Source organism: Triticum urartu, chromosome 3A (assembly GCF_056163025.1).
Source record: "Triticum urartu cultivar PI428250 chromosome 3A, HENAU_Tu73, whole genome shotgun sequence".
Classification (NCBI taxonomy): Eukaryota; Viridiplantae; Streptophyta; class Magnoliopsida; order Poales; family Poaceae; genus Triticum; species Triticum urartu.
Genome location: NC_141875.1, coordinates 8,918,915 through 8,930,833, shown reverse-complemented (window position 1 = coordinate 8,930,833; position 11,919 = coordinate 8,918,915). Strand labels below are relative to the sequence as shown.

General features: G+C 48.2%; 2 protein-coding genes and 1 pseudogene across 2 annotated transcripts in view; 2 read left to right on the top strand and 1 right to left on the bottom strand.

Annotated features, from left to right (window-relative positions):
- Positions 1 to 11,919, bottom strand: part of LOC147977714 (uncharacterized) — a 76,838-nt gene that overhangs the window by 12,050 nt on the left and 52,869 nt on the right. The window lies entirely within an intron of this gene.
- On the top strand, positions 149 to 3,544 carry LOC147977716 (uncharacterized). The gene is made up of 4 exons (XM_087516424.1): positions 149 to 505; positions 619 to 746; positions 3,349 to 3,430; positions 3,516 to 3,544. Exons 1-4 carry the CDS (start codon positions 307 to 309, stop codon positions 3,542 to 3,544), a joined length of 438 nt encoding a protein of 145 aa, XP_087372550.1. The 5' UTR covers positions 149 to 306.
- On the top strand, positions 3,907 to 8,562 carry LOC147977715 (uncharacterized; annotated as a pseudogene).

The following is an 11,919-nucleotide window of genomic DNA, read 5'->3' as shown; positions in this document are numbered from 1 at the left end:
AGACCGGCTATAATCGTGTGTATATAAGCTCCCTGTAGCCTTTTGGGCAAAGGATCGAATTAATGAATGAACTGAGCTGCTCCAGCTCCTTCGTTCTCGGTCAATCCCTTTGCCATTTCCTATCTTTATCCTGTGATTCTTTAGCTACTGCCAGGGCCGGCCCATAGGCCGGGCAAACGGGGCGCCCGCCCTGGGCCTCCGGAAGGCAGGGGCCCCAGCCCAGGTATTATTGCCTCTAGTAGTCGGTCGATCTTTCCCGTTCAGCGAGAGTAAAGAGAGCCCGTTCAGCGTCGGTCGATCTTTCCCATGTTCCTCATTTCCTCTTCCCCAAATCGAGACTCCCAAAAGAGCGCCGCGCCGCCGCTGTTCCCGTGCCGTATCCGATTCCAAGATCGCCGCCGGCCATTAATGGAGATTAAAGGCGCCAATCCACTCCCCAATCGACTCCCCTTCGTTCTTCAACGTTCTGCTCGTTCCCCATCAGCTGGACGTTGGAGAGGAGACGGTGCGTGTTCTTCTTTTCTTCCCCTCCATAACCCCGTTCCTCCTTTCAGTTAAATAGAGGTGCCCTCCCCCTCTGACGACTCCACATCTTTCTTCTTATCTTCTGCTCTTCAGACTTGAGCGGATCTAAGTTTGAGTGCTTGGGAGAACTGCTGAACTGGAGAAGGAGGGGTGTTCTGTTCTCGTTCGTGCTGACTGCAACCCGCGGATCTACTGATTCAGCCACCTACATCCACATTCAGGTGCATTTGTTCCCTGTTTTAATCTTTTTATATGCTGCTTGTTCTTGTTTAGTGAGATGTCCTCTAGAAAGCATTTATCTGGTAGTGCCAAAAGGAAGAGAAAGAAGGAAAAAGATGAAGAGGTAAAATCCCTAAAAGGATCACTTAAGAATTTTTTTACACCTGCTAGTTCTTCTACAGATCCCCTGGAATTGGCCATAGTATGTGTTGAAGAACAACCAGCTGAAAATACAAATTCTATTGATGATGATATGAATGGCGGTAATAGAAATTCCAGTGAGCAAGAAAATGTAACTCATTCACCAAATTCTGAATCACCGGGTGTTGATAAACAACAACCATTCACTCTTGATATTTTTGATCCACGAAACTGGGATAATCTGGATGATAAGGCTAGAGATATTTTAGTTGAGAAGGGTCCCGTAAGAAATGATGATATTGTGTTCCCTCCGGATAGTAACTCTAGACATTTTTCAAAATCTTATTATTCGAGAAAGTTGAGCAATGGAGAGGTACATGACAGGAAATGGTTGGTTTACTCTGAACATGCTAACAAAGTGTACTGCTTTTGTTGCAAGCTTTTCAAATCCCATAGCAACAAGAGTGCATTAGCAGGTAATGGATTGACTGATTGGAAGCATCTTAGCGAGAGGCTTAAAGAACATGAAAATGATCTAGAGCATATTAAAACCATGAACACTTGGAATGAGTTAAAAGTTAGGCTAGCCAAAAATAAAACCATTGATAAGGATTTGCAGCAGCAAATCAATAAGGAGAAAGAACGTTTGAGACAAGTGTTAGTGAGATTAGTAGCCATTGTTAAATATCTTGGAAAACGTAACTTGGCTTTTCGTGGTTCTAGTGAGAAACTTTACCAACACAATAATGGTAATTTTTTGGCATGTGTAGAGATGATTGCTGAATTTGATCCAATAATGCGAGAACATCTTAGACGAATTCAAAATGATGAAATTTATCATCACTATCTCAGCCACAAAATTCAGAATGAGTTGATTTCTCTATTGGCCTCTAGTGTTACTAGTTCTATCTTACAAATTATTAAAGAGGCTAAATATTTCTCCATAATTCTTGATTGTACTCCGGATGTTAGCCATCAAGAACAAATGACCCTAATTATTCGATGTGTTAACATGTCAAATAAGAAAATAAAAATAGAAGAATTTTTTATGGAATTTTTGACAGTGGATGACACTTCTGGTTTGGGTCTTTTTAATGTACTTCTTGACGCAATAGATTCTTATGGCTTAAATATTGATAATGTAAGGGGCCAAGGCTACGATAATGGTTCCAACATGAAAGGAAATAAACAAGGGGTACAAAGTCGTTTACTTGAAAAAAATCCAAGAGCTCTATATATGCCATGTGCGTGTCATAGCCTCAATCTTACTTTGTGTGATATGGCAAATTCCTGCGGTAAAGCTATATCCTTCTTTGGAATTGTGCAAGGAATTTATATTTTATTTTCAAGTTCCACTAAAAGATGGAAAGTTTTACTTGATCATATTCCTAGTTTAACTGTGAAAGGTTTGTCTAATACTCGGTGGGAGAGTCGAATCAAAAGTGTGAAAGCTATTAGATATCAAGCTCCACAATTAAGGCTAGCTTTGTCCGAGTTATGTAAAATTTGTGATGATGCCAAGTCAAAGAGCGACGCAAATAATTTATTTGATGCACTTGGTAGTTTTGAGTTTTTACTTGGCATGTTTATTTGGCATGATATATTATTTGCTATAAACATGGTGAGTAAGAAGTTGCAGTCCGCATCTATGTGTGTCGACTCTACCTTGCAGCAAATTGAAGGCGTAATGCAGTTTTTTGATAAGTACAGAGATGAAGGGTTTGCATCTTGTTTGACTATCGCCAAAGGTCTTGCAGTTGATATGGGCATAGAACCATCATTTCCAATAAAACGTAATGTTACTAGGAAGAAACAATTTGATGAACCTAATAATGATGAAGAAGTTCTAATAGCTGAGAAGGCGTTCGAAGTTAATTACTTCTTAGTTCTGGTTGATATTGCAAATGTCTCTCTGAAAACTAGATTCAAAGAACTCAAAGTGTTCAAAAGTATATTTGGTTTCTTACTTAGCTCAAAAGACATGAAGTTATTGGATGACGTTGAACTAAGCAAATGTTGTGCTAAGTTCGTAGAAACATTTTCACGAAATGGTTCATGCGATGTTTAGTTAGATGATCTTTTTTCCGAATTAAGACTGCTGCAAATGACCTTACCAGAATCAGGTTTGCCATTGCATGCTATGGAGATTTTTGAGTTTGTTAGAGATATTGACTGTTTTCCAAATGTTTTAATTGCTTATCGAATTCTGTTCACTGTACCAATGACCGTAGCATCAGCAGAGCGTAGCTTTTCAAAGTTGAAATTGTTAAAGAACTATTTGAGGTCAACAATGTCACAAGAAAGATTAAATGGTCTTGCTACTTTATGTATTGAGAAAGATAAGTTGGATGAAATAAATGTTGATGCAATAATCGATGACTTTGCTTCTAGAAGTGTTAGACGAATTTCCAAGTTCTAGTATAGACGTGAATTTCTCAGTTTGCTTTACTATGCCTTGAGCAGGAATGTTTGGAAGAAATGAGTCCGGGTGAAGATTTTTGGAGTGAAGAACATGGCCAATTGGGGAGAGGATCTAGAAACAAATGTAAGATCGTGCCTAACTTTTTATCTCATGGTAACACAAAAGATCTAAGTAGCAACCTGTTTTGACAGCAATTTTTGTTTTGCAGGGCAAAATGGAGTCTCCATTAAAATTTAGAAATGCAAGCTTTTATGGAAAGCGAGCTTTTGTCGAACTACATCATTTCATTACTATCATGGTGTAGTTCACTTATTAATAAATAATTTGTATTGTCAGTTTTGGAGTACAAATTAAGATCATCAGACTATGCTATGCACTGGATATTATTTTGCTTTTGAAATATAAATATTTTGAGCTTTGGAGTAAACACAAAGGCCCCTTATTGCTGTCTTGCTCCTGGGCCCCATATATCTATGGGCCGGCCCTGGCTACTGCTAGGGACATCATAATTGGTATCAGACTAGGTCGTTCTACTCCACACAACGGCGCCGCGTACACCACCAATCCCAAACGCCTAAACCAGATTCATCCTGCTTGAGATGGAGGAGATGCAGAAATCCCTGCAGGAATTCTTCACCAAAGCGCTTGACGAGAAGCTCGCTCCGGTGACGGCCGAACTCCGTGAGCTTCGCGCGGATTTGGAGGAGGTCAAGCGAGCGCGCTCTCCGGCTGTTCCTCCCCGCGATCCCGTCCAAAATCAGATCGGCGGCGGAGGCAACAGCGCCCCCGAGCTGCGCGCGTCGCTACCCGACGAGGACGACCTCGTGGACCATCTCAGGGGGCACGCCGACGAGGACGGCAACCTACCATACGGACCTCGCCGCGAGGAGCTCCCACGCGGGCGACGCGACGGCCGTCGTGACGCCGGCGACTACTACGAGGGCCGCCGCGACGCCGGCGACTACTACAAGCGTCATCGCGTTCGTGGCGACGACCACGACTGCCACGAGCACCGCGACGACCGCCGTGACGGATTTCACCTGAAGCCGCCCAAACACGCATTTCCAGTCTTCAAAGGGCAGTTTCCTCTGCTCTGGATTGATAATTGCTATACCTATTTTGAGATGTACAATGTTCCTGTCCGACATTGGATTGGCACTGCTACACTGTATTTTGAGGATCATGCTGCTCTATGGTTGCAAGCCTACAAGCGCACTCATCGCCAGATTAATTGGGATTCTTTCATCACGGCAGTGGTTGCTGAATTTGGGTCTGATGAGTATGATGGGCAGATGTCAACGTTGATGCAACTTAGGCAAACAGGCACAGTAGCTGAATACAAGAGGTCTTTTGAAAACTGCATGTATCACTTGTTATCTACTGATGCCACACTACCCTCCAAATGGTTTGTGTCTCATTTTATTCATGGCCTACGTGATGAGCTTCGTGCTGCAGTCAGATTACACCACCCAGCTAGTGTTACCAGGGCTGCGGCATTGGCACACATACAGGAGGAAGAGCATGATCACCAGCGTCCTCGTACACGACCGACAGCTTCCATCAAACACCCTACCACTGCGGTGACGTATGTGCCCCCCCAGGGTACCGGTGCTGTTGTTTGAACAGACGGAGGCCGAAAAAATACAGATGATTATGCTCGGGAACGTCAATTGCGGGATTTCCATAAGGCCAATGGCCTCTGTTTTCGCTGTGGCGACAAATACACTAAAGAGCACAAGTGTAAACCAGGAGCTCAACTCATGATGATTGAATTGAGTGAATTTGGGGAAGTCTTTTCTGATGACACCGTGCATGCTCTGGAGCTGCTGGAGGAACCAGCTACAGACCAAGCATGTTCGATGCTTTCCAGTCACGCCTTGGCTGGTACAGAGGACGTGAACATTTTGCGTCTCCGAACATTGGTGGGTAACAAGGTCATGCTAATCCTTGTCGACTCCGGTAGCACTGGCAGTTTTGTCAACTCAGATTTTGTGCAGCGGGCTCAGCTTCCTGTCCAAGAAGCCAAAAGTATTGCGGTGAGACTTGCTGATGGCTCTCGTATATACTCCACCATAGCAGTTCCGCAACTCACATGGTGGTGTCAAGGGGCAACTTTCTGTCACAACATGCGAATTCTGGACTTGGGCGCTTATGATGCCGTGTTGGGGATGGACTGGTTGGACAGCTTTAGTCCCATGACTTGTCACTGGCGTAACAAGCACATTTCCTTCCCTTATGGTGACAAGGAAGTGCATTTGCAGGGTATTCTCATTGAAAAACAACAGCAATTACAGGTCATGGAAATTGACCAGCTTCGGAAGTCTTTAGCTGGTAACGATGTGTGGGCGCTGGCACTGATTGAGCCTGCTCCGACAGACCAAGTGACAGGATCTAATTCTCCTGATGTGCTGAAATTGCTAAATGAATTTGATGATGTGTTCCAAGAGCCAAAAACCTTACCGCCTCATAGGGATTTTGATCATGCCATTACTCTGCAGAAAGATGCACCACCTGTGAATTCTAGGCCATACCGCTACTCTCCATTGCAGAAGGATGAGATTGAGAGGCAGGTCAAGGAAATGCTCGATGCAGGACTAATCAAACTTAGTTTTAGTCCTTCTGCATCCCCGGTGTTGTTGGTAAAAAAGAAAGACAACACTTGGCGCTTCTGTGTAGATTACCGCAATTTAAATGAAGTGACTATCAAAAACAAGTTCCCAATGCCAATTGCAGATGAGCTAAGGGATGAGTTGGGAGGTACTATTTTTTTCTCAAAATTAGACTTGCGTGTGGGATATCACCAGATCCGGATGTTGGAGGAGGATGAACCCAAGACAGCTTTCAAAACCCATCATGGCCACTACCAATTGAGTGTGATGCCTTTTGGTTTAACAAATGCTCCGGCCATGTTTCAGTGCCTAATGAATTCAGTTTTTGCCATCTATATTCGGAAGTTTGTCATTGTCTTCCTAGATGATATCCTAGTGTACATCCCTGATTTGGACACACATCTTCAACATTTGCGGCTGGTGCTAGCTATTCTACGGGAACATAAATTGTATGCCAAGATGACAAAATGTTCTTTTGCCACAAACAGTATTGAGTATCTTGGACATATTATATCGCATAAGGGAGTGGCCACCGATCCAGAAAAAACAGCGGTCATGGTCAAATGGCCCATCCCGACCAACACAACCGAGCTGCGAGGTTTTCTGGGGTTAACCGGTTACTACAGAAAGTTCGTGAAGAACTATGGCATCATCGCCAAGCCTCTCACCAATCTTATCACCAAAAAAGGGTTCGTCTGGACGGACCAAGCTACCGTGGCCTTTAAATTGTTGAAGGACGCCATGGCTAACACCCCGGTACTAGCTTTACCTCATTTTAAATGACCTTTTGTCGTGGAGACCGACGCTTGTGATACGGGTGTTGGGGCTGTATTGGCACAGGAAGGCCATCCAGTGGCCTATATGAGTAAAGCATTGGGAATTCAAAATAGTAAATTGTCAATTTATGAAAAGGAGTTCATGGCTGTTATTATGGCAATTGACAAGTGGCGTGCTTACCTCCAGCGGGGACCCTTTACTATACTCACGGATCATCAGAGTTTGTGCTCCCTTACAGATCAACACCTCACTACTGAACTACAGAAAAAGGCAATGTCAAAGCTGTTGGGCTTGCAATTCTCGATAAAGTATCGCAAGGGCAGCGAGAACAATGCCGCTGACTCTTTGTCCAGAGTGGGCCACTTACTACAGATGAATGCCCTGTCAATTTGTCAACCTGAATGGGCACAAGAAATCTTGAGTTCTTATGATATGGACTTTGAAGCCATCGAGTTACTTGCTCAGCTAGCCGTGAAGAGCCCTGATGCACGTGGATATTCATTGGACGAGGGCTTGATTCTCTACACGGGCGGTTGTACATTGGCAACCAGTTGTCCTTGCAAACAAAGCTTCTCAGTGCTTTGCATGACAGCGCAGTGGGGGGGGGGGCATTCTGGCATTCATGCCACCTATCAGCGGGTCCGTAAGGTGTTCTTTTGGCCTGGCCTCAAAATGGCAGTGGAGGATTTTTTGAAGCAATGCCCCACATGGCAGAAAGCAAAGAGTGAACGATGTCACCCTGCTGGAACATTACAACCTCTTCCTATTCCCAGCAAGCCATGGAATGACATCACCATGGACTTTATAGAGGGCTTGCCTATGTCAGAGGGAATGAATGTCATACTGGTAGTGGTGGACCGTTTGACTAAATATGCACAGTTCATGCCTCTTCGACACCCTTATACCGCTCCCTGATCGAGATCCTATTTTCACAAGTAATTTTTGGAGTGCACTAATTCAGGCTGTGGGCCCCAAGCTCAATTACAGTACTGCTAATCATCCAGCCACTGATGGGCAAAGTGAACGTGTCAACCAATGTTTGGAGCAGTACTTGCGTTGTGCTGTTCATGATTGTCTAGGAAAATGGCGCCAGTGGCTTCCAATGGCCGAATTCTGGTATAATTCCTCCCACCATGCTTCCATCAAATGCTCCCCCTTCAAGGCGTGTATGGAATGGATCCCAATTTTGGTGCACTGCCTCACCTATCCGTGGATCAAACTTCCACTGCCTATAATGTTGCTGCTGAGCGCCAACAGTTTACTAACCTGCTCAAAGAAAATTTGCTCAAGGCACAAAACAGGATGAAGTCCTATGCTGACCGGGGTCGCACAGACCGGTCATTCTCTATTGGTGACACTGTTTTGTTGAAACTACAACCCTATGCACAGTCTTCAGTTGCAAATCGACCTTACCCAAAGTTGGCTTTCAAATTTTTTGGGCCGTTCAACGTGCTGGAACGAATAGGTGAGGTCGCCTACAAATTGGAGTTACCTGCAGCTAGTGCCATTCACCCTGTGTTTCATGTGTCACAGCTGAAACCCTTCTTGGCGAAGTATACTCCGGTCTTTACTACTTTACCAGCTCCGGACACACTGCAAGAAAATGCCCCGCAGCCAGAAGCAATTTTGGATCGCCGGATGGTCAAGAAAGGTAATTCTGCAACTGTGCAAATTTTGGTTCAGTGGTCATCTCTTCCAGTAGAATGTGCTACCTGGGAAGATTTCTATGTGCTGAAGAATCGCTTTCCCAATGCTGCAATCTGGGATGAGCCTTCAACTCAAAGGGAGGCGATTGTCACACCCCCACCAACTGCGCATGTGTCTGACAGGCAGGTCCCAGACGCGGCTGGAACCGTGATGGAAAGGTAGGCGTGCGTTGGGTTTGCGTTGCTTGTGTTGACCGGGCAGACCGGCTGTAATCGTGTGTATATAAGCTCCCTGTAGCCTTTTGGGCAAAGGATCGAATTAATGAATGAACTGAGCTGCTCCAGCTCCTTCGTTCTCGGTCAACCCCTTTGCCATTTCCTATCTTTATCCTGTGATTCTTTAGCTACTGCCAGGGTCGGCCCATAGGCCGGGCAAACGGGGCGCCCGCCCTGGGCCTCTGGAAGGCAGGGGCCCCAGCCCAGGTATTATTGCCTCTAGTAGTCGGTCGATCTTTCCCGTTCAGCGAGAGTAAAGAGAGCCCGTTCAGCGTCGGTCGATCTTTCCCATGTTCCTCATTTCCTCTTCCCCAAATCGAGACTCCCAAAAGAGCGCCGCGCCGCCGCTGTTCCCGTGCCGTATCCGATTCCAAGATCGCCGCCGGCCATTAACGGAGATTAAAGGCGCCAATCCACTCCCCAATCGACTCCCCTTCGTTCTTCAACGTTCTGCTCGTTCCCCATCAGCTGGACGTTGGAGAGGAGACGGTGCGTGTTCTTCTTTTCTTCCCCTCCATAACCCTGTTCCTCCTTTTAGTTAAATAGAGGTGCCCTCCCCCTCTGACGACTCCACATCTTTCTTCTTATCTTCTGCTCTTCAGACTTGAGCGGATCTAAGTTTGAGTGCTTGGGAGAACTGCTGAACTGGAGAAGGAGGGGTGTTCTGTTCTTGTTCGTGCTGACTGCAACCTGCGGATCTACTGATTCGGCCACCTACATCCACATTCAGGTGCATTTGTTCCCTGTTTTAATCTTTTTATATGCTGCTTGTTCTTGTTTAGTGAGATGTCCTCTAGAAAGCATTTATCTGGTAGTGCCAAAAGGAAGAGAAAGAAGGAAAAAGATGAAGAGGTAAAATCCCTAAAAGGATCACTTAAGAATTTTTTTACACCTGCTAGTTCTTCTACAGATCCCCTGGAATTGGCCATAGTATGTGTTGAAGAACAACCAGCTGAAAATACAAATTCTATTGATGATGATATGAATGGCGGTAATAGCAATTCTAGTGAGCAAGAAAATGTAACTCATTCACCAAATTCTGAATCACCGGGTGTTGATAAACAACAACCATTCACTCTTGATATTTTTGATCCACGAAACTGGGATAATCTGGATGATAAGGCTAGAGATATTTTAGTTGAGAAGGGTCCCGTAAGAAATGATGATATTGTGTTCCCTCCGGATAGTGTCGGTGTACTAGAGTAGGGGTACCCTTGTACCCCGAACTTGTGCACGGGCAGTCGCAACGTCCCGCGGCAAGGCCTGCCAGGTCACCGCCAAGATTCCCCGTGGTCCCTCTGAAGACCATTCAAGAACAAAGTACTCAAGACAAGACCCCGGCAAGACGAGCTTGCCGGGAAGAAGGCAAGACCCCGGCAAGAGGAGCTTGCCGGGAAGGCCATCAGAAGCGTTCCAAGGCCCCGGCAAGAGGCGCTTGCCGGGAAGGCCGTCCGAGGCATTCCAAGGAACTTGCCGCGGCGCGCTACACGCCCCGACAAGGCCCGGTGAGCGACAAGCTCCCGGAAGCACCAAGTCAACGGCCGCGGCAAGGCGCTTGCCGCGGCAAGCCCCCACTCCACGCCCGCGCTCTAGCACATCCACCCACGTGTCGCTCCGGGGCCCCTCCCGAGCGCACGTGGCAGGAGGCTGTGCAGCTAGGGGTGTGCGGTGGCACGCAGGCGCTGACAAGACAACCATCGTGGCAAGACGGTGGCGTCCCTAGCGGTCCCTTTCGGTGCTGTCTAGGCGACACAGACGGGCATTTAATGCCCTTGTCCCCTGCCGTCAGGGTTAGGTATGATAACACTATAGCAGCTAGCTGTGCCTACTACAGCACCTAGCTGTGCCTACCCACGGCACCCTTTCCATTTTTGCCCTTGGCCCCCGTTGCTCTATGTCGGTAACCCCTTGAGTATAAAAGGAGGCCCGTGTGCAACGTAGGGGGGGTCGGCCATCTGGAGAGCTCTCACGAGGTTCAACAATCCCACACACCCACGCTCGCTCCCGAGCTAGAAATCAATACCAATCCACAAAGCAGGAGTAGGGTTTTACGCATCCGTGCGGCCCGAACCTGGGTAAATCGTTTGCGTGCTTCGCCTTGATTTACTCCTCGCACGACCAACCGCTCGCTTGCTTTGCCTCGATCTGCTCTTTGCGCAACCTCCGCCCCCCGCCGAACCAAAAGGGACCCGGTCCGCCGGTCCCATAGGTGCCCGTGGATCAGAAACCCCGGCATCTCCGGCGCGCCAGGTAGGGGGCGTCGAAGTGGTGTGAATCAGATCTGGCGTTCTTGCGAGCTAGATCTTCCTCCTCTTCATCGATCTTCACCATCTTCGTCAACATGCCGCCGAAGAAGAAAGTTTCAGAGGCGGCTGCTCCGCCCGCGCCGAGCCACCCACCGCCGGAGCAAACGGATGGTGGGGCAGGCGCCGGCGGAGGAACACGCGTCGACGAGGGAACTCGCGGTGCTGCCAGGTCCCAGGGCAAGGCTGCGCTGCCCGCCGGCAGCGTAGCCGGCTCCCATGACGACCGGGCGCACTCCAAGACCTCGGCGTCCGTGCATGCACCGCGCCCATCTCAGGAGGCGCGGGACCGGCAGCGTCATGGTACTCACGGTACCATGCGCTCGTTGGACCCGGATCGAGCTGGTGGATCCCGGAGCGCCCAGGACCACCATGCGCGTCAACAAGCCAGCGCGAGCGAGACACGGTCGCCTGGACGAGATACTGCTCCTTCTCACATAGTTAGAAGTCCGAGCTTATCCCGCTCCTCGCACCGTTCGCTACCGCCGCCCGCCACCGCAGCCGAAGCTCTGGCGCGAGCTTAGCTGCTCCTAGATTACCCTCCAGCGCCGGACAAGATCGACGACTGGAGGGCCACTATCCAGAGTCTCATCGGTTTCGCCAACGGCGACACTCCTCGGCAGCCGACCACGTCGCAGCCGCAGCGAGTCAGCCAGGCACAAACCGGTGGTGACAAGACTGGTGGGGGTGCAACTACTGTGCACTCCCCACCCCGAAGGCCAAGATCACCGACTCGCCGGGTCCACCTCGACAGCGACTCCACCGCGTCGTCTGATCCCCGAGTTCGTCGCGATCAGCGCCAAGTTCTTCAAGAACGGCAGCGGGAAGACGCTCGTACTCGCATCGAGCGCCGGAGAGAAGCGCGATGTCAGTCAGACCAGCGCGCTGGGCCCTCTGTTGACATGCATGCGCCAGGGGAACCAGGCGACTTACCGTACCCGGTAGGTTGCCCTGCGTTCACTCGTGAGCTGCGGCAAGTTCAGTGGCCCAGTACGAAGAAC